Below are 25693 nucleotides of genomic sequence, written 5' to 3'. Positions count from 1 at the left end.
TTTGAGGGTTTCTGGGTAGTTACTAGGGTGTTCTGGGTTGCTAGGATGTTCTAGAGGTGTCTGTGTTGTTTTAGGGGTTGATAGGAATGGTATGAGGGTTACTAAGTGAATGGTAGGATCACTGTTCATCAAGCAGGTAACGTTATTATTGCTAACAATAACCAGTGTTTAGAGAATAAAATAGCCTTGACAGCCTTGGAATTCCACAACTATTGACTTTGTTCTCATTCACTCAGACTTGCGTGTGTGTGTGTGTGTGTGTGTGTGTGTGTGTGTAGGTGATTGCCAGGTTTTCACAACAAGACCTACCTTGTTGCTACTCAAAACTAGCCAAAAACTAGCATAATTGTGTTTCGAGGGGGGTTCCCCACTAAAAAAAACATATGTCACGTTCGGGGGCTAAAATACATGTTTTTCGGTGGGGTTCATTTGGTAAAAAAAGCCTGCATTACTCATCATCATAAGCATAAGAAATGGCACCTAAATGAGGTCTAATATCACTTTTACAATCTTGCATTACAGAATATTTTTCCAGTTTTTTTTTTCGGTGCGATGTTCCCTAGGGCATTATCACATGATCTTTAAGAATTGTTCAGAGTAATCAGTCCCTGACCAAACCGCACAAGTTTGAGTTAACTGTTTATTGACCAGCTGGTGACAATTTGCCGTATTTATCACATTGCACAACGGGGACTGAGCAAAAGTGTAGACAAAGGTTGCAGGATGAAACATGTTGAAAGATCAGACACTAACAAGAATGCAGCGTGTCAAAAGCTGATTATTTTCTGTATACATGAAAATGGTAAGGATAAGTTTTTAATGTAATGTAACTATTGTTATTAAATTAGACTTTTTATGCTATCAGCTTCATTATTTTATTTCTGATCTGTTCTTTAAGAAACATCATGTCAAGTATTATTGTTTTCTATGGCATTATTGTAATTTTGCTCACATTTTCAGAAAACTCTGCAACACCTGAAAAAAATCTGATCCCAGATCAGCACTATGATGTGGTTTTAGTTTAGGGACTTTGGTGGGGCACAGCAGACAATTGGGGGCGTCTATGGTGAAGTGGCATGCTTTAGTCGCTTTAGATACAAGTACACCCTAGGAACTACATAGCAACACACTAGAATACATACTGCATATCAATACCCTGGTAACCACTCAGAACATCTGACTTGAAAAAAAAAGAAATACAATTCAATGATAAAATTCAATGTAGCTCCACAGCAGCCCATTTAAAAAATCCCTGAACACCCCAACCAGTGCAGAGCAACATGCTAAAAAAACAATTAGAAGTTGCATATAAACACCCAGGCAACCACCCAAAGTATCCTAGTTATTAATAGTAACATGTTTAAAAACACTCATAGCAACACCCTGGCAACCAAATATAACATCCTAGTACCTGCAATGTAACATGCTAAAAACCGCTCTGACCTTAGCAGCTGCATAGCAATGCCTTGGCAAACACCCAGTTCATCATAGTTACTGTAGAGCGACATACTTTAAAACACTTTAACCTTAGAAGCTGCATAGCACGGTTACTGATAACATGTTAAAAAAACACTAAATCCATAGAAGTAGGATAGCAACACCCTGGCAACCACCCAGAATACTTGATTCACTGCATGGAATGTAGTACAAGAGCGATACAGGATTCGTACAAGCAAGCACCACTGTAGTTTAAACTGGAGTTTCCTTCCTGTACTGTTATCCAGCCTTCTGGCAGAGGCCGTTGCATCATGGGAAAACTCATTCTGTGAAAGGAGGTCAGCAGGACATTTTCAGACTGTATTTTCCTCTGTGTGCTCATCTGCTGCTGGATCCAGCATTTGTTTTACAGTGAGGCAGTATCCTGCCTTTGTTTAGTTTGAGTCTCTCTCTCTCTCTCTCTCTCTCTCTCTCTCTCTCTCTCACACACACACACACACACACACACGTGTGTGTCCCTCATGAGCGTGTGCACTTCTCTGACCCACATCTCCATGGGTTGTCCTCATTGTTTGTGATTGTGAATGTGAATAATAAAGCCGCTGGAGTGAGGTCACGTCCTTAAGTAGCTCTTCTTCTGCTGCTTCTGCATTATTTCAAAAATCTGTTTCAGTGTAGTAAAGATCGTAGGCTATATAGTTTAAGTAAACACATTTATATTATATGCTATCAATTATTGTTTATTATTTGTATGTAAATATGAACCAAATGAAAATGTTTTTATTTTTATTTTTAAACTGATAGGTTTAAGAGGAGCATTTCAGTAGTTCGGTTTTAGTTCTAAACTGGTGATCTGGAGAATACTGCAGAGTTGCATCATAAACTGCACTGTCTCTTTAAGATCTTGAGCTCCACCTCTGAACCTCCTCGAGTTCGCTAGCCCATGATCTGTGAACGGGAGGATGGCGGAAACAGCGGATGAAGCACTGCAGCACAATCAGCTTCATTTCACCATAAAACATGATCTTGAGCCAGTGTCCACGTTTAATTTTATTGTATTTAACTATATCGCCATCTAGCGTCAGGGCAAGAAATATTTACTTAAAAATACTAAAATAATTAGTACCGCGGAGACATTGTTATAGTTTTATTAAAAGTTTTAAATTATTATTATTTTTATTTTAAGTTTAATTTTTTATAATTTTGTAGTGTATTTTGCCTTTTTTATATTTATATAATTTCTCAATTTTTTTCTATTTCAGTTTTATTATTTTTAGAACATTAAATGAAAGTGTTAAACATTAAACAAACGTTTTAATAAAAAAATATTTAAAGTAAAATTTATGTTTTTAATGGCTTTACTTATAATGTCTATAATGAACCTGATACATATTTGATGATACATGCATGTATGTGTGTGTGTCACCAATTTTATACAGTAATTAATTTAAGATAAGAATATTCATGTAAATAAATATTATAAAATATTATTTATGAAGACAGAGAGTATTTATTGTACATGGAAAGAGAATGTTTTTCCATGTCGAATAGATGTCCATAGATGTGAATTAAAAGTTAACATAAAAAAATACAAAAATAAATAATAATAATAATAAAAAAGTAAAAAAAAAAAAAAATATTTATATATATATATATATATATATATATATATATATATATATATATATATATATATATATATATATATATATATATATATATATATATATATACACACACACACATATATATGTATACATATACACACACACACATTATATATATATAAAATAATAATAACAAATCATGTTAATGATGGTAAATGTAAATCATTACACCTATTGGGTGTAAATCCTGACATTAATTCCAGGCATGCATTTTCTACATTATATTGTTAAACTTGTCAATGAAATCATGCACCACCTTTATTTGCCTGTAGGGGGTGCAATATGACCATTCTAACTGATGCATACAGTGCCATAAGAAATAATAATAATAATTATATATTATTATACATATTATTATATATATATTATATATAATATATATATTGTTCTTTATGATTAGAATTTTAATAAAGTCTTAAAATATTGAGTTTAACAGTGTTTAAATATAAGATGAACTTCTAGTTATGAATGTATCAGACATTCACAAATGTATTCACACTATTCCAGTGTTTGTCAGAGGTTGATCAGTCAGTGGCCTTTATGAGCTGCTTTTGCACGGGCCAAGTAGAGCTAAACCAATAAGAGGAGAAAGTTCTACCGTTCAGTCCATCGATAAGCTCCTCATCCTGCAGTCGGTTCCAGACGCTTGTACACCTCGTGACCCACAGATACTGTCTGGCCTGAATCTGCTGCAGCTTGAGGAGGTGTTGACTGCTGTCAAAGTGTCTCATCTTTGACCACTTCAAAGATGGGTCATAATTTTGAAAGCAATTATTGAATTCATTAGATTCGAATAACACTTTTTTTTAAGCATGCAATATCAGTGGGTCCTTCCTAAAACGTGTTGGACCTCAATAAGAAGTAAATAAAAAAGGCATCTTCAAGCGTCTAAATGAGAAAGATGTTTCTTCTAACTGTTAATTCAACTTAAGGAGTTTATGTGGATCTGCTTCCATGTCCACTAGTAAAGGCAAAATGTGATTAAAAAGCTGAAAATGTCATTTCCTTCATTCCTCTTATATTTAAAGTTTAGTCTAAAATCTATAATTTGACATCCATTTGTCAGTTACCCATCTTGTCATATTAATTCTTCTTCAGGCCGTGGTGTGAGTGACAGATGGACAGAGGGAAAATCCTCTTAGCAACTTTCTGCTGATGGAGCTTCAGTGAGTAAAGCTCCACACTTTCTCATTACTAGCTTAGCATCACCGCAGGCCTCGCTTGCTTTTGTTCAACTTCACTGGGTACAGTCTGAAGATAAAGGACATGTCTGCCGAAAAGGTGAGCTTTATTTAATTGATTGATTGCATGTTGTGGCTATTATAGTTATTATTATCCTCTGAATAGCTGTTGATCTAAATGTTGATTCACTGGAGGACAATCAGAGATCAAATCACTAATATTCATCTTCGGTTTTAAACTAGATCTGTCATCAGAATGGATTTAAAGGCAAGGAATGTATCGATAATTAAAAAAACATACCGAGTAGTGAGTTATAGTGAGGTCACTCCTAGTTTTACAGGAAGGTTCAGTGATATATATAATTGCAAAGCTTGTTACAGACACGTGCAAATGACTGAATCAAACCCTTCCAGCCATGCATTTCAATATAAGTTTATCACCTTGTTCTGTTGCTTGCTTGTGATGAGAAATGCTAAATGGCTGTAAAATATTTAGCTTTTTTTATATTTGCATAAACTAAAATAACTAGTAGGGCTGTTAGCATTACAAGTGGGAAATATTAGGCATTGCAGATTTATATCACATTTATGTGCTAAGTCCTAATAATCAAGAAAATGTTTTATAATGATGTGTTTAGCTCAAGGGCTCAGAGCTTGACAGATCCTTTTGAAGTATAAATGTAAATACGTCTCATTCAGTTTTACTTAAACTATTAAAGATGACCTACAATCACAACGTGAGTTCATTTAGACAGCACAAATACTTAAATGTTTAACCTTATTTAAGATCAAACTTATTTCAAACTTTTTTTGCTACTGTATATTTTTTATTGTTAACTGAATGGATACATGGTTGAATTAAGGGTTTCCTCTGCACCTTATGACAGGGATTGACTAAGGTGACGGTATTAATAGTCTTATTCTGGCTGCGTCTTAAGTGGATCACACACACTTACACACTCGTACACACACATTTTCAGACTCACAGACAGTACTGAGCGTCTCCTGTTTCAGACCATATATATATGAGGGTGAAAAGATTTAGGTTTAACTTATTAACACATATTTATGAAATACAGAAGAATAACAGATAAATGTGAGGGTTTTCCATCACTGACTCTTGCAGCTTAATCACGCACAAACAGGATGTGTTGTATAATGGGGTTATGCATCAGATCACTGCTGTTATATCAATGGATCTAAAGATGATGCAATCTTATGCTTCAAAAAGATATCATTGTGTATGAAGAAGGTGCAAACAAGGCCAGATTAGACTTTGCCAAAAAGCATCTATAAAAGCCAGACCACTTCTGGAAAAGCATTCTTTTTGGACGGATGAAATTAAGATCAAGCTGTACCAGAATGACGAGAAGAAAAAAAAGGATTGGAACAACTCGTGATCCAAGGCACACAACATCATCTGTGAAACATGATGGAGCAGTGTGATGCATGAGCGTGCATGGCTTCCAGTGACGATGGGTTTCTGGTGTTTAGTGATGATGTGACAGAGGTCAGAAGCAGCTGGAAGAATTCTGCCCAGATTTAACCAAATGAAGCAAAGTTGATTGGGCAGCGCTTCATAGTAGAAATGGACAGTGACCCAAAGCACACACCAAAAGCATCCCAGAAGTTTCTGAAGATAAAAAAAATTGAATATTCTGCAATGGCAAAATCAATCTCCTGATCTCAACCCGATTGAGCATGCATTTCCCTCACAGAAGACAAAACTAAAGGCAGGAAGACCCACAAACAAACAACAACTGAAGTCAGCTGCAGTAAAGGCCTGGCAAAGCTTCACAAAGGAGTAAACTCAGTCTCTGCTGATGTCAATCAGTTCCAGAAGTAAGGCAGTCATAGCCTGCAAAGGATTCTCAACAAAACATTCAAATTAAACATTTGTTTTCATATTATATTTATTTGGCCAATTACATTTGAGCCCCTGAAAATGGGGGGACAGTGTATAAAAATGTTCGTAAATCCTTGCATGTTATGTTATATTTTATTTAAACCACTTGAATTAAAGCTTTAAGTCTAGACTTCAGTTTCATATTGTTTCATTTTATTTCTATTCTGGTGGCATACCAAATTTTCTCTGTGTACAAATATATATTGACCTACTGTATATATTTGTGTGTGTGTGTTTGTATGCAGTTTCTTTTTTTAATATATCTGGTTAACAAATCATAACTATAGATTTAAAAAAAGTGCATACATATATATATACATATATATATATACACACACACACACACACACACATACAAGTGTAGTCAGTACTCAGCATTTGAAGTGGATGGAAAAATGTAATCAAATTTGTCCTAAGATAAGACCGCATTTTGTTTTTAGGTTTTAGGAAAACTTTAATGAAAGATATATATCTATTTATTTGTTTATATTTATATATAAATAGGTGAGTGTGTTTCAAACAAAAAATGACATCAAAGCCTATTTATCGACTAAAAGTTATATTCAAATATATTGTTCTTTTTTTATTCATCGCTTTCACTTGCATGCTTACTGGTGAGTAATCTAACTTTCTAGCTTTGATTACTTTTAGTAATAGGTAATTGTCTGATATGTTTATTACAATAATGTTATTTTTAAATGCAGAATATTACAGAAGCCCAAAAAGAAGAAGCCCGAGTCGACTCCAGCAGAGACCAACAGCACCGAAGCCAAACCCAAAAAGAGCAAGAGCAAGAAGAGCTTGGATCTGTCGGCCGAGAGCAGCCCGGTCACTCAGAGTATGGCACAGAGCTCATGTCCTGATGTTACATCACTGCGCTTCTGTCAGTCTGTTTACACAACTCTCACAAACCTCCCTCACAGATGGAGAGAAGGTGAAGAAGAAGAAACTGGAGAAGGACAAAGAATCAACAGAGAAGGAGAAGGAAAGCAAAAAGAAAGCAAAAAGTGCCCCAAAGAAGAAGAAGAGTAAGTGTCCTAGTGTTGTTTTAGTTCATTTATATACTATTAGTGTTGTCTTAATGTTATTCATATGAAATTAATGTGATCTTTTTGTATTATGTACATATTCTATTTTAAATGTTTCAAGTTTTAGTTATTTGTTTAGTTTTTTTATATGATTATCATTTTATTTATATGTTATTTAGCTTGCTTTAGCTGTAGTTATTTATTCCAACTTCATCTTATTTTATTGCATTTAGTTGCAAAGGCAACATTTCTTCAAATGTCAAAGTTTTAGATTGTCATGTAATATTTATTTTTTATTTTATTTTATTACAGCTTTTTCAGTTATCACAAATGAGCCTTAGTTAACAATAGGAACGCTGAATTTACCTTAATAATACTTTAATATATTTATTTACTTGATATATGATATGAAATGTTTGAGCTCATATTGAAATCTCTACATTTGGATTGCAAGTTTTTTTTAATTAGAAATAGCAATTTGCTCTTACTTTGTATTTTTGGAAAGCAAACTGTACCACATTTAGTTTTTAATATCTGAGCACTTATCTGTTTGTTACAAAACAGGTTCTACAGAAGATGATGATGAGGAGGAGGATGATGAAGAGACCACTCCTCAGAAGAAGACAAAGAAAAAGACTTCAAAAGCAAGTTCTGATGGAAAGGAAAAAGAGAAAGAAAAAGACAAGAAGTCCAAATCAAAAGGTGTCCTCTGTTCACATCGTCTTTAAACTACTTTAAGCATCTATTAAGGGATTCGTTTAGTTCAATTCAATAACTTGTTTTATTTCTGTTTGCTTCATGAAGATGTCAAAGAGGATGTAGATAGTAAAGGAAAATCTAAAGCCAAGAAAAAGGAACCAGCCTCCATGTTTCAGATCAATGGAGACAAGCCTGAAACCAAGAGTAAAAAGAAAGGTAATGTTTTGAGAGCTCTTCTACATGCATGTCTATTTGCTGATTCAGAATAATACATATGTTTGCAAATGTGGCGTAAAGCAGCTGCCAAATCTGAGAGTGAAGATGAGAGCCAACCAGAAACCAAAACCAGCAAGACGAAGAAGAAGAGCAGCTCAACCCCAGCGTGCATGTTTCAGACAGGAGGGGACAAAGACAAGGACAAAAAGACAAAAAAGACCAAAAGTAAGTTCTGGTCCTTTCTTAAAGCCATTAGGGGACACATTATTTTACTTGCTGACATAAAACAATATAAAAGCTTTAATAATAAAGAAAATTCCATGTTGTTTTTTATGTGTACCCTGCTGTATTATGTTTTGTTTTTGTGCACATGTGTATTCTTCACTGAATAAAATAGTATCTGCATTGGATATATATATATTTTTTTTTTTTTCTGGATAGAAATGAATATTGAAGTTAAAGGGATACCCAAAAATGAAAATTCTGTCATCATTTACTCACCCTCATGTCGTTCCAAACCTGTATGAGTTGTTTTCTTATGTTGAACATAAAATAAGATTGCTGGTAATCAAACAGTTTGTGGCTGCCATTGACTTTCATAGTATTTTTTTTTTCAACTATGGAAGTCAATGGCAGCCAGAGTTTTCATTTTTGGGTGAACTATCCCTTTAAAGGGCCAAATGTATTAAATGCCATAGTGTGAGGAGATTGGATATTAATTGTTATCTAAAGTATGTCCCAACTGATTTGTTTCCATAAAATGACATCACATGGCTGTTTCCATGTCTAATTTGATTGTTTCCCCTCCTCAGGTCCTGCTAAAGCAGAAGAGACTGAAGACTCTGATTCAGAAGTGACACAGAAAAAGAAAAAGGGCAAAGGGAAAAAAGGCAAAAAGGTGAATTCATTATATTTCACATTATTCTCATTCCGGTATTCATTTATCACCATTTCTCTCAAGTAATGATTTTTGGGTGGGAACTATGATTACCATGGTGACAGTTTCTAAGATGACCTCTGTTATTCCTGTGAAGGAGGAGCGAGCACCTTCTCCTCCCATCGAGTTTGACAATCTGGAGGAGTTCGTTCTTCAGCCTGCACAACAGGGCGTCACGGTAAGGTGCAAAGTGACCCGTGACAAAAGAGGGATGGACCGAGGCCTTTACCCAACATACTACCTGCACCTGGACGACGAGAAGAAAGTACGACATCTACATTTATCTGTATAGGCTTTCATGGTGTGGATTTTTTTTTAAAGAAGTTTTATATCTGGACCAAGACTGCATTTATTTTGACATTAACATTAAACAGTAACAGTAATTTTCTCTGTGATTATATGTTATAATGTAATTTATTCTTGGGATATAAAGTTGTATTTTCAGCATCATTCCTCCAGTCTTCAGTGTCACATGATCTTCAGAAATCATTCTAATATACTGATTCGCTGCTTAAGAAACATTTCTGATTATCAATGTTGTGTTGCGTCATATTTTTGTGGAGACAGTGATAACATTTTTCAGTAACCACATTTATTTAAAGAGAAATCTTTTGTAACATTATACAAGCCTCTACTCTCACTTCTGATCAATTTAATGCATCCTTGGTGAATAAAATAAATTTATCTTATCAATCTAGAATCGTTTGAATTCAGATGTTGTTACATATTCTGATGTCAATCTTACATCCAGGTGTTTTTGTTAGCGGGAAGAAAGAGGAAAAAAAGCACAACCTCAAACTACTTGATCTCCATTGACCCGACCGACCTCTCCAGAGGAGGGGAAAACTTCATTGGGAAGCTGAGGTTAGTGGGTTTGCTTACCATTGCTATTGTAGCTGCTCCTCACAGACTCTTTTACAGGTCTGTAACACACTCTCTTTGATTTAAAGGATATTTGCATGTATATTTCAGGTCAAATCTGATGGGTACTAAGTTCACGGTGTTTGATAATGCACTGCATCCGGACAGAGCTCTGCCGGACATGTCTAATGCACGGCAGGAATTAGCAGCCATTATCTATGTAAGGCAACATTTACTGTAACCACTGTCAATTTGTTTGAATCGCTAATCAGTTACTTAATGCATGCTATATTTTACTAACATTAATTTGCATTGTGACTTTAGGAAACAAATGTTTTGGGTATGAAAGGACCAAGGCGAATGATTGTAATTATTCCTGGCATGAGCAAAGACGGAGAACGAGTCCCATTACGACCACGTAGTGTAAGTTAAAAACAAATATTTATCTGTTTGATTTATTTATATATATAATTATTTTATTTATTCAACTATAAATATTTTTATTTATTCATTTTCAAGAAAAAAAAAAACATTTATTTGTTAAAATGACATCTGAATATACTGCTTCCCAACAGGAAAATGATGGCCTCCTCATTAGACATCAGAACAGAAATATGGAAAACTTGATAGAGCTGCGCAATAAGACGCCAGTGTGGAATGAAGAAACGGCGTCACACGTGTTAAACTTCAGCGGCAGGGTCACACAGGCCTCCATCAAAAACTTCCAGATTGTGCATAACAAAGACCGTAAGTAACTCAACCATATCTCTGTAGAGCTGTTGATATTGCTCTAAAACAAAAGCTAAGGTATGTTTGAAAAAGCACACTTGAGTGCTACTTATTTAGCAGTTTTTAAATATTTCTATTTAACTTTTATTACTTCACTACAACGTTTTAGTTGTAGTCATTTTAGTATTGCAATTTTATTCCTGTCAGTTGCATAGGTTTATTAAATCTAATATTTATTAGACTATTTGAAAACAACTATTTAAAATGTAACAGTTTTATTTAACAATAACAGTAGTACTGTGTTAGAGCATAGTTCTAAAATCAATATGATCACTGGGCATATACTGATAACGCTCTTGAATTTGTGTTCAAATAAAGTCTGCCAAATTTGTTAATGCATCCCACAATGCACTGCACTTAACTTCATTATCAATTTCCAGTTTAACAAAAGTACCAGAAATAATATTAGCTGCTATTTTAATCTCTCTATTGATGAATAACTGTCAAAAGTGAAGACATTTGTACACAAAAATGAAATGCCAAATAATCATATTTGAAGATATTTCATAGTGATGATACTTTGCATAATGTTACACCAATTGTAAAAGTAAAACTAAAAGTATACGCTGTGCAATATGCAGTGCCTATCAGCACTGGACAGTTTGATGTTGAAAAGTACATTCAAAATGGTATGTTTGCTAAGCAAATAAAGCATTGCATGGCCCTTTTTTGTGCTACATTTCAGAGGACTATATTGTGATGCAGTTTGGGAGAGTCGCAGACGATGCCTTCACTCTGGACTACAGGTATCCTCTGTGTGCCGTGCAAGCCTTTGCCATCGCCCTCTCTAGCTTTGATGGCAAAATCGCCTGCGAGTAAAAGCATAAACACGTCCTGTTGGTGTCTTTCTGTTATTTCATCACACGTTCTCAATCAGCATCGGCTCAATTCACAACAAGACTGAAATCCATGAATCTGTAAAATATAGCCACCATTGCATGTGAGTTTGCATTATTTTACATGCCATAGAGAGATCTGCTGGTAATATCCGCTTGGGCTAAAATCAAGTAATGGTTGTAGACAGAGTGGGTGAACTGAGAAAGCATTGAGATGTTTGATTTGAGAGTTTGAAAAATGCGAATTACCCCGGTGGTGAGGAGGTCACATTAGACGTGATGTGTGTTTGAAAAAGGAAAGTTTTAGGTTATGCATACAATGCAATTAGCAAAAATGTGTTTTAACATTGTCTGTTCAACATTTTAGTAAATTGGTTTAAAAACTGTTATCTTATACTTATAACATGAATAGAAAATGCACTTTGTTCATAGGAATAGTTCACCCAAAGTTGATCATTTGCTGAAAATGCTCAGCCTCAGGCCATCCAAGATGTAGATGAGTTTCTTCATTGGAGAAATGTACTGTAGTAATACATCACTAGCTCAGCAATGGATCCTCTGCAGTGAATGGGTGCCGTCAGAGTGAGAGACCAAACAACTGATAATAGCATTACAATAATCCACAAGTAATCCACACCACTCCAATTAATAACACCAGTGAAATAAGTCCGCCTCCTGTTGTCCTCTCACATCAAAATCCATCAGCAAATTTGTTTAGAGCTGTTTTGGCTTGTAAACAGGGCTTGATCTCTGCATATTTCTCTTCTGATTCAAACAAGATTACTTTTTCACTAGAGAAAGCAACATTGTGGATAGATGACTCATATTTTAGCTGGAAGCAATGGTTTGATGTTAATTGATGGATTGGATTACTTGTGGATTATTTTGATGTTTTCATCAGCTGTTTGGACTCTCATTCTGACGGCACCCATTCACTGCAGAGCATCCATTGGTGAGCAAGTGATGAAATATTCCATTTCTCAAAATGTTTTCCCATGAAGAAACAAAATAATTTAAGCTGGCCTGAGGGTGAGTACATTTATTTTTTAAATGTAAAATTTTTGGGTGAACTATTCCTTCAAAAAAAATAAAAAAATAAAAAATATATATATTTCTATGTATTTTTGCCGTTTGTGCTGTGTTTTGTGTGTGTAACCGTTAAGAATGCTTATCTTAGAGCAAGCAAGAAAGTGGTTGTCTGTGCAAGTGTGCCGAAAGCCTAAGATTAAAGCAAGGTCCAGATTTATCAAAGCTGATAGTAAATTTCTGATTGCACATGCAATATCATTGAATGATGTTTGGAGTATGTCAAACATCTCAGCCACTCATGCAGTTTCTTGCTTACTCAAGCAAAGCTGATCTGGAATAATAAGTGTCATTACAGGAATAACGTGAACTATCACCTGATGCAGATATGATGCACCTGATGTTTGGTGTTTAATTGTTTTGTTTTGCCTTGTATGTGTCATTGTAGTTTATGATTATTTCTGTAACATGGAATGTATTTGATAAAAACCCATAACTGTCTTAATCTGTGCAGACAAAAGTAAGTAGTCATGTTCTTCCATTTTTTATTAAATGTTAATGTTAATGTAGGAAGGTAAATGCAATACTTTGAAATGAAATAAGTGTTTGTAAAAATGTGCTTTATTTAAGAGTTTCATTTCTGGGTGTTTGATGGATGTGTGCAAACCTTTGCCTTTGGCAGTTCAGGTTGCTACAGTAAAAAAAAAAAAAAAAAAAAAAGTCAACATGGAATAAAAACATACTTCTTGTACGTTCCTTGTATTTTTCTCCATGTATAATCTTTACATTTTTTTAAATGCTTGTCAATGACTCTGAAATAACTTTCTGTTTCACTTGATGCCACCAAAGCAGCTTTAACATTGATGTCAACTAATAGACAGATAGCTATTTAGACAATGTTTTAGGCTTTAATGCTAAATTTTCATTTCATAAATCCCACAGCAGTAATGGCAAATTACAATTGATTTGAAAAATCATGTAAGTACAATGCGTTGTGAATGCTGATTTGAATGACTAAATCTGGTAAGGTAAAAAAATACAGATCTTGAAGATAAAATCATTGCATGAGGCTTAATGGATGAAATGTATAACAGAAAGTCTCTGTGGCACTCATATCACTTTAGCTTTAGTTGTGATATTACACTGGGGATCTCTCTTTAAACTTTCAGCCTCAGGTCAGACGATCTGTCACAGCCTGCTGGGTTGGTTGTCCAAACTTGTTAGTCTCAGAAAAGTTTACCACGCAGAGCTGCTGTTATAGTTTCAAATACTTCCTCCTCTTCCCCCTGTAGCTTTGTGTAACCCTTGTAATTTTCTTAACTTTACTTCGCTAATCTTTACTCTGGACACATGTTTCAGATTTGGCCTACAGACGGAGCTCTACTCCTGTAGAGATGTATAGGAGCATACATTATAATCTTAGGCTCTATTTCAGCGTATTACGTCACTGAGTTTTACTGTTGTGCTCTCCTGAGACGCTGGTTGTGGTGAAGAGGTTTCACTGTTCACACTCATCGCTCTGGAATGTTGAATGGATTCTATTAGAATTCCTGGACGATGAAGAGGATGATGATGATTATGATGATGGCCTTCTAAGGTTCTGAGAACCATGCAGCATTTGACCTGCAAATATAATCACTTAAATACAGTGTTAAGCTTATATAATGAGTTATAGATGTTTTGAATTAGTTATAGATGTTTTCAAAAAACAAAGAACATTAAGATTATTTAAAAGCAGATTTTATTACTTATTCCAAGTTTTTTTATTAGCCTATTTTAATATTTACTTATTTAAATAAGCATATTTTACTTATGTTTACTTTAACATTTAAATTGGCAGATTTTATAAATTATTAAAAAAATTTGTCTAAACTTTTAAAAACTACATTATTTTGTATTTTCCATTATTGAGTAGGCTATATGAGTATTTATTTTAATAATAAATAATAATTTAATAATAATAACAATGTAATAATAAATAATTTTAATAATATTTTAATTATTTAAAATATTATTTTCACATATTTAAATTAGTAATTGTGACCCTAAACTTTCAAATATACATTTAGAAATTAGAAATAATTAACTATTGTAAATGTTACTAGTCTAATTAGTTATTTAATGAACGTTTACAAAAATATGCAATAATAAAGAAACACTTAGACAATTTTTGTGATGTGCAATTTAAGGAATGTGCTCTTCTTTTTTTTTTTGTATTTGTAAAGAATAATTTTGCCTGTCACGTTAAATAAATAATCAGTACCATATTACGTTTGAAATATTATCTAATCAACGATAATTGTTGGTGAAAAAGTCATTTCATTAATCTAAAGTTTATTTATACTTCAATGTACAGTAGCTCAAGTAGCCAGCTTTTCTCTTTGCTTCTCTGCGGCCCAAAGTGGGCGGGTCTTTGGAGAAGTCCCCGCCCCCAGCCGTGTTGATTGACGCGCACCGGTGGCCCCTCCTTAAACTTTTTTTTCCCTCCTTCGTTTTCCACTGAAGTGCGTGAATTTCATACCAAACCCATACTTCGCATTCCACCTATACTGTCAAACCGGGAAAAAAATTACTGAAAACAATAGAACACCAAGATAAATATAACTTTAAAGAAATAAACCTCGTCCAGTTCTATCGGTAGAGGTGTTTCTCAATAAAGGTGAGTTTTAGATTCACTCGTTCCCTTTGTCTGATCGCGTTTTTCATGCCGCTCTAGCGAAGTTTTCAGATCTTTGTCATATTTCGCATTTTTCCTCGGAACTCCCTGCGTTGGGTGGGATGAGGGACAGAATTCCGTGTGGATATGCTGTGTTTGTGCATGTGTGAGAGCGAGGAAGGCGATTTTAGTTTGATACACTGTAACTTTTTGCCTTTGAGTTAGACTTTAAAGTTTGAAACATTATTGCAACTAACGCTGCCATTGTTGCGTGTAGAAGTTGAGTCGAAAATGTCATGCTCGTCTGCTCAGGCTCTTATTTACTCTCATAGCATGATTTTGCAAACGCATGAGATCGAAAATAAAGAAATAGGTTTTGTTGTTCCAGAGAATCTCCAGAGAGAAACGACAGAAGAAGTGTTTGGAGAGATCTTTCACCTCTTTTTCTACGTTATCAGGTAAGTGTGAGTATGTTTGTTTCATTTGACAGGCTCAAGACGTTTATTAGATTTAATATTTATTGTTATATGTTTTATTTATTGTCATTAGTGAGGTCATTTTTGAAGAGTATAGAAGTACATTAAAAGTTATGTTTTTCATTTACAAAACTTCTTCATTACGTGTGAAGGGAAAACAAATTACATTATTAAAAAAAATCTAGTGTTGACTCCGTAACCTATATAAATAGCGTAAAAACATAATTAATAATAAAACGGGTTGATGGTTGATAACTGATTTCTGTGGAAACTTTTATAATTGCCTTCAGGCAATTTTCCATATTGTACCATCCAGACTGATTTATCAAAAACGATTTCATTAGTTTTTATATTTTTATATGGAATTTTATCTCTGTGTCTGTATACTATTGATTATAATATAATCATTATTTTTGTTGTATTAAAAATATTTTGCCAATAAAACGATCAGATTTCCTCAGGTAAAGCAATGACGTTGATTGATATTCCCGCCCAAACAGCTATCTTTCCTCAGATTGAGCGTTTCGCTATTAACCCTTCTATAGTTAAATTATTTTTGACCTTTTTTTTTGTGCTATCCGGAATTTGTGACACTGTCAGTAACATCTTAAAAAAATGTCTAATGTTTCTCATTATCTGTGATCTTTATGGCTAGATTCAACAAGTTGTACAGCTTGATATAGTTTCTATATTATATAATTTAGATATTTTCCAACATCATATACTTTGCAAGCAGATTAAATACATTGTCTGAGTCTATATTTATATATATTTTTTTAATGGGACAAATTTGACTTAAGGATCACTGGAGGATGCAGTTTTTAGGACAACAAGAGGGTTAATGAATCTTATCAAACATTTCCATCTCATCTGTGCATTAATTTCATTTTTACATGCTAATACATAATATTCTCAGGGTGAGACCGAAGTATTTTGAGTTTAGTCCTTCACACGAATACGTTAATTCATTATTAGTTCACCCCACACATATGTATTAAGTGAGTTTAATGATGCTTTCCACATTTTTGTGTTCTACTGAGTTACTATTAATGGACAGGTTTCGTTAAACAGAAATGCTGTACTTCAGGTTGAACTTAGTTCAGCCCAAACTGCCTCTTCAAGTTCTCCTTCTTGATTAGATTGTCTTATGTTTTTCCTCCTCTTAGAAAGGTTGGGCTTCTTAAGAAATGGATGAAACATAGCTAGATATAGGTCAGGTTGTGTTTAGAAGTGATTGATGTTCTGTGTAATTTTTTTTTATATAGTGTATGTTGTATATACTTAAAGAGTCAGTACGTAGACCAGATATTGTGTTCGTTTAAGTTTAGTCAACAGTGGAAGTAACAAAATTGTGCTCCAATTAGTTTACTCCGTTTTTTTGTTTACATTTATTAAATGCCAAATCTCAGCCAAATCTTTTTCTTGCTCTTAAGTCCAAAACTTTTTTACATTTTTGTGTTCTGAAATTTTTTGAGATGTTACCCCTAGTGGTCGACGATATATTGCCAAGGCCTATATATTGACTGATGTTTTTTTTTTTTCAAGTATCTGCATCGGCCGATACATTTTTCTGCTTGCCCGATGTATTCGAGGCAGACTTTTATTTTGAAGGCACTGAGAAAAGCAGTGCCCGCCGCCTTGTTCGCTGTCATCATTAACAGTTCTGTCTAAGGGTGTACTCACACTAGCCAGTTTGAACCGTGCCCGGGTGCATTTGACCACCAAAGCGCGGTTCGTTTGACTAGTGTGAGTGCTCCGAATCGTGCCCGGGCGCGGCTCGATTGGCCGGCCCTGGCCCGCTTGGAAGAGGTGGGCCAGGGCACGGTTCAGTTGGACTCGGGCGCGGTTCGCATGCAGTGTGAGCGCTAACCGTGCCGGAGTACGGAAAAGGACGCGTTGCGTCACGGTTTTGCGACGCTCCAAAACCAACATGGCAGGGAAAGGGTCGCTTTGGTCTACGGCAGAGGTGCAAAACGCATAAAAACTATCGTACTCGGGCCCGGTTCATGGCAACCGTGCCTAGTGTGAGTACACCCTAATACAGATCGAAGTCTGTCTAATAATTAGATAGAATGGCTACACAAGGAATTCATGTATGCAAAAAGTATTATAACAATTGCTCTTATATTTTTAGTAATAGAAAGGCAAACATTATACTTTCTTGTTTGCTGTCAGCTTTAAGCAAATACGCATTTATATAATTTAAACAAATCTTTGAATGGCTAATGAACATTTAATTTCACAAACCTTGCAAACTTAGTCAAATCCAGCTGTGAGATCTTGTGAAGTGTGCATTTTTATGCAGCGTTATAGCGTGTTCTTTGTGTGATGGTCAGTCCATTTGAATTGAATGCTTTGAACTTTAAACTCGTGATTTCAAATTATGCTGCACTTTATGCATTTGCTCTCTGTCAGATTCATGTCATTTTCGCTGTGTGCTGTATGTAAAATGAGGGTTACCCTGGGTTCATTTGAAAAATATGATTCCCAATGCACCCAAACTTCCCAGAATACTGAGTGCCCTGTTGGTTACAGTGTTTGCTTCCTTTTAATTATATTTTTATTAAATATTTATTTACTTATGAAAAATATGTTGTCATCTAAAGTATGTTAATTTTACACATTTATTTTTTTAATCCATTGTCAAATGATTTAAAATTTCTTAAATATTAATTTAAAAATAATAATTATATCGGCTTTATATCGGCTATCGGCCTCCCTGCTTTCCAAGATATCAGTATCGGCTGTCAAAAAAAAAAAAAAAGAACAATATTGGACGAGCACTAGTTACCCCATTGTTTGATTAACAACAAATGAGACCCAACAAGAGTTTGTTACAGTAAGTTTAGTCTAGTTTAGCTTGTGGCATGCATTACAGGAAGCCTGTCTTGGCATTTGCCACTTACATAAAATGCGCAATTTACAGTAAGTAATATGTATGTGTATGTATATATGTATGAAAGTATGTATGTATTTGACTCTGGAGCACAAAGCCAGTATTAAGTGTCAATTTGTCGAAATTGAGGTTTCTACATCACCTGAAAGCTGAATAAAAAAGCTTTCCATTGATGTATGGTTTGTTAGGGTCGGACAATATTTGGCCGAGATAAGACTATTTGAAAATCTGGGTGCAAAAAAATACTGAGAAAATTGTCTTTTGAAGTTGTCCAAGTGAAGTCCTTAGCAATCCATATTACTAAACAAAAAATTAAGTTTTGATATATTTACGGTAGGAAATTTACAAAATATCTTCATGGAACATGATCTTTACTTAATATCCTAATGATTTTTGGCATAAAAGAAAAATCGATAATTTTGACCCATACATTGTTTTTTAGATTATTGCTAAAAATATACTCCAGAGACGCAAGACTGGTTTTGTGGTCCAGGGTCACATATATATTTCTCGGGTAAATATGTAAGCTTAAGCTGTCTAGTTTTAGTATTAGTTGTCCCTTATGCAATTTTCATTGATCAGTATTGATGAAGATCGTATAATGGCATATAGTATTGAAATTACACCTAATACAATGTAAAGATTGCAAAAGCCCTTTTCTGAAATTAAAAGATTTCCAAAATAGTTTTGCACAGAATTCTAAATCAGAACATGTTTTTCTCCATGGACGAGGTTTGCACTGGAACATAGGTGATTTTCTATTCAGTTTATGCACAATTGTACATTTTTCCCGATTGTTTTGAGGGCAACATGTTTTAAGCAAACACACTTTTTTGAGGGGTGAATTTAAACAGATGTCGTGCATTGCCTTTTATGGCTTCCGCGATGGGCCACATTTGTTGTTCAGCTGCAAATTTGCGGTTCTCATATTCTGCAGACATCACAAACGAACCCTGAACTCCCCTTTCTGTCAGGCTTTGCCGAACGAAGACACATAATTTCAATGTCTGCTTTTGCTCTCCCGCTCTAAATAGAGCTTTACTGTTTAATAAGCTAACAAATCAGTTCTAATGATTTGTTTGTTCTTGTGCTGAGCTCTCAATCCAGTCCCCAAATCAGTCCTGAAGTTTGCAATCATCTCCACGGCATTTCTAGCAGTTCTCGATGCAGAAAGTCCAGAGCGTATCCTTCTTGAGAGTGTGCGATCAGAGCAGATTGTTTGTGCCATGTGTGTTTATGTTGCTGGCCAGTTGACAGTTCCTTTAGCTGGTTTGTGTTAAGGGCCCAGCTGAGAGCGTAATGAGCCTCTTTCCATTTGTGTGGACCTTTTAGCACCCGCCGCAGAAGTGACTCTCCAAATGGTGACCACTTACCTGTCTGTCAACAGAGCTATGAACAAATATCTAGCTGTGTGTTTTCAAGCATTTGGGAGAAAGAGAGCATCTTGCCGTTTGCCCTCCTCACTGCCTCATGTTTGCAGAAGGAAACATTTTACACGGTCTTCAGTTCCCCAAAATTTAATTCTTCCCTTTCAAATTAAAGTCCTTTTCCATGTCGCGGTCGAAGGAGCCTGCGGCGAGATGCGAGCCAAAGCACACACAATGTGTCGCTATGCTTTATTAATTATGATGGAGAAACGGCTCATGGAAGCGTGTTTACATTGCGCTGAAAATGATTGCCCATTCTCGGGACACTTGTTTACATACATTTCCTGCCCAAGGCATTGGCAGATAAGATTTTTTTGGCTTCTCCATGGCCGTTTTCGACTCGAGGGAGGGGCGAGCTGTGGGCTAGAACAGTATAGCCTTTGTTTCTGTCTGTCTGAAGTTGCTAGACTTTCCAGTTGTTCTTGAAACCAACTGTTTGTGGCAGTGTTCATGTGGCAGTCAGCTACGCTCCGTGCAAACGTGCACCTGAGTTGTATCTAATCTAATAATCTGTTTCGAAAAAGGAAGGCAAGTTGATTATTTTTGGCCTTCTGTCTAGTGGTTGCATTTATTTGTCATTCTTTATTAAGAAGCTCTTTCATGTGATGGTTATCAGAGTCTGACAGTCATTACAGGGAACATTGTTATCATTGGCAACATTTTATCATTTTTAGTAATATATTTTGAATTAACTTATAGATAGTGCTCATACTTAGAATTAGTAATTCAAGCAAAACCCAAAACCTTAGCATAATATTGGAATTTAGACACACATTGTTCCAAACCTGTATGAGTATTTTGATTTAATGAAAGTCAGTGGGGTCCAGTATTTTTTTTTAGACTCCATTTAGTTTTTGAAATATCATTTGTTTGTTTTTTTCACAGAAGAAAGAATGTTGTTTAGGTTTGGAAAAACATGTTGGTGAATAAATGATGACAGAATTATAGTTTTTGAGTGAACTAGCCTTTTGATTTTGTCGTATAACTTGTCTCGCACCATTTGTGCTACAGAGATTGACGGTGTTTCATATAATGCGGCGTATTAAAGAAATGCGTTGTATTACTGTCAGGGAACGGACTTGATGATTTTCTCCTGGCTTATGATGAAACGGATGAAAAATTCCCCTAAATCTATCTTGAATGAGGGATTCTTTGACTTGCACCAGTACATATCCACCTATCAATTACCCAAAACACCCTAACATTGCACTTTGCAAGAAACAATACATTTTCTTTGATAAATCTTTTATTGTTTTGTTTATATTATCAAATGCATTTTCTCTTGTTTTGGATTGAAAAAAAAACATGTTTAAAATGTAGATGCAACTAATTGATTTAGCTTTTTTGGTAATTTGTCTTTTATACTTTTGCCATATTTGATTTGGAAATCAAAGATGTTAAAAGATAAGTTTTAATATTATCTTAATAATCAAGAATCAGATTGCAAATATAATTTGTACACAGTAAAAAAAAAAAAAGTTCAAAGTAAATAACAGATTTTTGGAGTAAGTTTTACAAGAAAATACTATTTCATTCTTTAAAACGTCATTTCATTCAAATGAAAATGTTTAATTGCTGTTTCTTTGTAGTTACTTGAAATTCCTGAGTGAAAACCAAATCTTTGTTGGTTTATGAGCTTGAGTAGGTTGTATCCATGTCTTCCTCTGTTTTTGGCATAGAAGTGTGACTCAGAGATCAGCACATGGGGCCTCTTTCTCTCTTCCATCCCAAGAGTCCTGTGAGCATTCGTCTCTTTATGCATGTCTTTTCGGTTTTCGTGGGGTTTGGCTCGAGCCCATGCCTCAGCCACTAAATGACCAAGTCAGGCAAGAGCACTCCTTCACAAATTCGCCTGACGATTTTCCGCGGAAAGTGCTGAATCAGACGTTCGAGCGAGTCCTCTGGCACACGCGGTGCTCTTTGTGTCAGTCTTTCCTCTGCTGACTAAATCAGGACTAGAGTAAACCATATGGAGAGATCTGAGAGCAGACGGCCGTCACCCCGGTGGATAATGTCGAAAGTCAGGAATCAGAGTTAAGGGTTATTTAATCAAGGGTTATTTACACGAGGTGCTACTGTTCATGTAAAGACTGTAGTGCTTTTAGTAGAGTAAGAGCCTTTTATCCCTAAATTCACTCTATGTCTTGGTAATTTTACAGTATTTCTCATCTGTCGAGCAGCTCTCTCTCACAGTCTCTTCAACAGCTCTGATTGTTTCCTGAGTGCCGAGCCAGAGAGGAAGTAAGAGGAAGTTATTGGAAGAGAAGGGTAGAATTTATTAGAGCTAAACACCGAGAGGGAAAGAAAGTGAGCGGGTGAATGAAAGTGATTGGGAAGTTGGAGAATGGTCGAAAGAGATAATATGCAAGAGAGATAAAAGGGTTTAGTGTCTTAGACAAGCTAATAGTCCTGCAAATGTGTTGAAGTGACGTCTTGCCACAGACTTTAAAACAAAAACTCACTGTGATTTCTAGGAGGACAGGGTCCTGACCCGCAGGACTTGATTAAATGGTATCAAGCATGATTAAGATCACATTTGAGGCTCTGAACATATCTGAGCAATTATGTGTAGGCAGATATTACTAGCTAAACAAACTTCATCATGCATTGTTCTGAAGTGTCCAGTGATTAACTGTTTGTTAAGTAAGCAATAATGTATGTCAAGTATGTGCAGTGGGGTTGCGCATACACTGAGTTGTCCCAGTTTTACTCTTGTGTAGCAAATTAAATGATGACTTCTTTTCAGATGGTACCAATTTATACCATACATTTTTTGGTAATTAGATTTTTTTTTTTTCATTCATCATTAATATTTGACAATGCATAAGCATGATACTAACTTCAAGTTAATCAAGTTAATTTTTGAACAAATGCAATTTTTTACTTATAAGAATGTCCAGCCTAGACTCTTTTGACTTCTACACATTAGCTGTATGCTGATTTCTAAATAATTATAAAATGTTAGGCTTTTTAGGTAGTAAAACAAATAGAAAGTTCACAAAGCACTGAGTATATGTAGTTCTAGTTAAACTAAGTTGACCTTTTAAGGTTGGCCACCCATAGGTTTCATTATGTTCATTTCCTGGTGTGTGGCCTTGGGTCTGAAGACCATAAACGGTGTGTAGACCATCAAACCCAATGAGTTAAAAAAAGAGAAATTGACTAGCGTCAATGGCAGGTTTGCCAATGTTTGTCACTCTTTGGCCCACGTATATCCGTTCCTTCAGACATGTTCAGACTTGGACTGCCGCGACGATCATGTGAACAGACAATGAAATGTCAGAAGAAAAAAAAAAGCTTGAACCAATCACATTCTCCGATTTTGATTAACCCATCCATCAGGTTTGCATACACTGTATGCTTTGCCATATAAATCAGTGTTTTTTTTCCAAGTAAGTGCTTTCTAATAATCCTCATTTGCCAGTCACAAAAGACAAAAGTGATGCTGGAAAGATGCCACTTCCCAAGAATAGCCTGAGTCATACTCTCTCAGCCTAGTTTAAGAGGTTATCTTCTGCTTAGATGAATCATCCCAAGTAAGGGATGGTCTGACATGAGTCTCCTCTCCAGTATAGGAAGTGCAATTCATGAGCTTTTGGCCGTAGTTGGAAATCAGTGTCGGACAATGAGGAGACGCTCTAAACGTCTTTATCTGTAATCTGAACCCAACCAGCAGCTGCTGCTACACTTGTCCAGCCCTGTTGTTCTCTCACCACTGACTGTGTGTGTGTTTTCGAGAAGGAGCTGAATACACTGAAGAGTATTCGGTGTGTATGCTCTTGCGTGAGTGAAGGGGTGTGTGTTGTGGAGGCTGCCCGGAGGGATACGCTCCCTGGGGGCGACTATTGCCAACAAGTGTTCCAGCTGCAACAGTTTCCTAACAAATCTCACATTCTAAGTTGCATTCGACAGGAAAAACAGTTGGAAGAAATTTGTTAAAAGATCTTTGAACATTGGTTCAAATACTAAAAAAGGGAAATCTTGCTCTTGTAAATTCTTTAATTCTAAATCACGTTGCCCTCACTCTTAAAAAAATGTAAGGCTCCAGAAGGAGGTTTTTGCATCTGTGCCGTAGAAGATCCACCTTGGGCTTCTCAGAGAACCTTTAGTTAAACAGTTATTAAAAGGACCATTTTTTTCTTAGAGTAAAGAACATTTAAACCTTAGAAAGGTTCCATAGATGTTAAAGGTTCTTTTATAGAACTGTTGATGCACTAAAGAACCTTTATTTTTACGAGTGCAGGTTAGTCATGGCAGCAGGTCTTCTATATCTCTGTGTTTGGGTCCAACAGAAGGAAAAACAAAAGGTAGGTTCTGGTCGTTAGGGTTGGCTCCCATTAACTTCCACCCCATCCCTTATTTTGCTGGCAGGTCAGCATGAAGACCTCCCTTCTGGACAGCATCCTCCACTCGCTTGTTTCCCTCCAAAAATGTCCGCCTGGGATGACTAACGCGCAGATGGACTCCAGTGCTCACTCCATGTGCTGGAAAGTCCCTCTGCTCCCCTGTCAGTTAGCGGAGACCCTGAAATGTTATAAGATGACTTATTGAGACTAGAAGAGACTTTATAAAAGCCAAGATGTGGAGATGCAGGATGTGTTATGTTGGGAGCTTCTTTGAGAAACCTTGCAGATTTACACGAATGGGATTGTGATTGTGACAGACTGACTTCTCGTAAAATGGTTTTGAGATAATGGAAAGTCCAGATCTGGATTAAATCCCACAGTTGAGTCATGAATCTCTCTCTGATTAACCTGATTTCTCCTGAGAACACTCCATTTCTTGGTAAAATAGGATGATGTTTTAAACTGATAAATATGATCACATTTCTAGTTGTGTCAGTATTTATTATATTTCTGTTTATTCTATTCTATTTCTTGTTTAGTTAAAAAAAAAAAGACTTAATTGTAGGTCTGTATGTATGTATGTATATAATACATACACACACATCCAAGGAAATACAATGGACTTTATATATATATATATATATATATATATATATATATATATATATATATATATATATATATATATATATATATATATATATACACGTATTTAGAAATAGAGGGGGAGGGGTTATATGTAGTTTAAGATTGGTATTAGTTTGATATTATAAATGTCCAATTCAAAAGTTTTTGGTTATCTGCTTTGAAGTGTAAATTATATTTTGAAGCTGATAACCAATACTGGCTACAAAATACAACATTTTATAATTGATAATTTTAAGTAGTTTTGGTTCAAATTAAATTGACTTGCTGGATGATTTAATATTTCTCATTTGTTTTCATGCAACATAAATGATAATGTTTTTTTTTTATCTGTGTATTTTATCCCTCTCATTCTGTCAGAGAGAATGATGGGAAATGTAGTTTAGTAACACAAGTGTGTTTCTTCATAAACCAAGCTTTATTGCTATTCTTCATCAGCAGTACATAATATGTACTAGCTAAACTATACGTAAACTACAGTTTATTACGATAATTAGCAATTATTTCCACCGTTTAATCAGCATGCTTGCAGCTGAATTCACCATTAATTTCTTGTTCAGTCCTGTGTTTTTTGTACATGTGTATCTTGTGTGTGACCACAATGTCTGACTTTGAGTCATAAACAACCTCTCTGAGAGGAAAATCCGAAAAGGCCACCAAGTAA

The 25693-nt window shown here is 35.3% G+C and overlaps 2 protein-coding genes across 6 annotated transcripts in view; both read left to right on the top strand.

Annotated features, from left to right (window-relative positions):
* The first annotated feature begins 4255 nt into the window (after nt 1-4255).
* LOC127959319 (tubby-related protein 1-like) lies at nt 4256-13339 on the top strand. 2 transcript variants are annotated; one of them, XM_052558401.1, is made up of 13 exons: nt 4256-4385; nt 6906-7029; nt 7115-7219; nt 7784-7921; nt 8024-8134; nt 8219-8359; nt 8947-9032; nt 9169-9336; nt 9823-9935; nt 10044-10152; nt 10257-10355; nt 10508-10679; nt 11407-13339. In XM_052558401.1, the coding sequence occupies exons 1-13, from the start codon at nt 4371-4373 to the stop codon at nt 11538-11540; spliced, it is 1515 nt and encodes a 504-aa protein (XP_052414361.1). In that variant the 5' UTR covers nt 4256-4370; the 3' UTR covers nt 11541-13339. The 2 variants fall into 2 exon arrangements, with proteins under 2 accessions (XP_052414361.1, XP_052414360.1); XM_052558400.1 differs by having other exon boundaries at nt 8216-8359.
* A 1733-nt stretch (nt 13340-15072) lies between these two features.
* The window catches only part of tead3b (TEA domain family member 3 b), a 45152-nt gene continuing 34531 nt past the window's right edge, over nt 15073-25693 (top strand). For 2 of the 4 annotated variants that reach the window (XM_052559433.1, XM_052559432.1), the window contains exons 1-2: nt 15073-15242; nt 15628-15697. The gene's annotated coding sequence lies outside the window, so the exon portion shown is untranslated. The remainder of the gene's footprint in view (nt 15243-15627; nt 15698-25693) is intronic. The other 2 variants (XM_052559435.1, XM_052559434.1) reach the window with 2 other exon arrangements.

This window comes from Carassius gibelio, chromosome B6 (genome assembly GCF_023724105.1).
Source record: "Carassius gibelio isolate Cgi1373 ecotype wild population from Czech Republic chromosome B6, carGib1.2-hapl.c, whole genome shotgun sequence".
Taxonomy (NCBI): Eukaryota; Metazoa; Chordata; class Actinopteri; order Cypriniformes; family Cyprinidae; genus Carassius; species Carassius gibelio.
The sequence above is the reverse complement of the archived record's forward strand: the minus strand, read 5'-3'. Positions and strand labels throughout refer to the sequence as shown.

Coding starts and splice junctions, on each gene's coding strand:
- LOC127959319 (XM_052558400.1), top strand. Junction 7,922..8,023: donor CAAGAAGTCCAAATCAAAAG/GTGTCCTCTGTT, acceptor TGCTTCATGAAG/ATGTCAAAGAGGATGTAGAT. Junction 10,680..11,406: donor GATTGTGCATAACAAAGACC/GTAAGTAACTCA, acceptor GCTACATTTCAG/AGGACTATATTGTGATGCAG.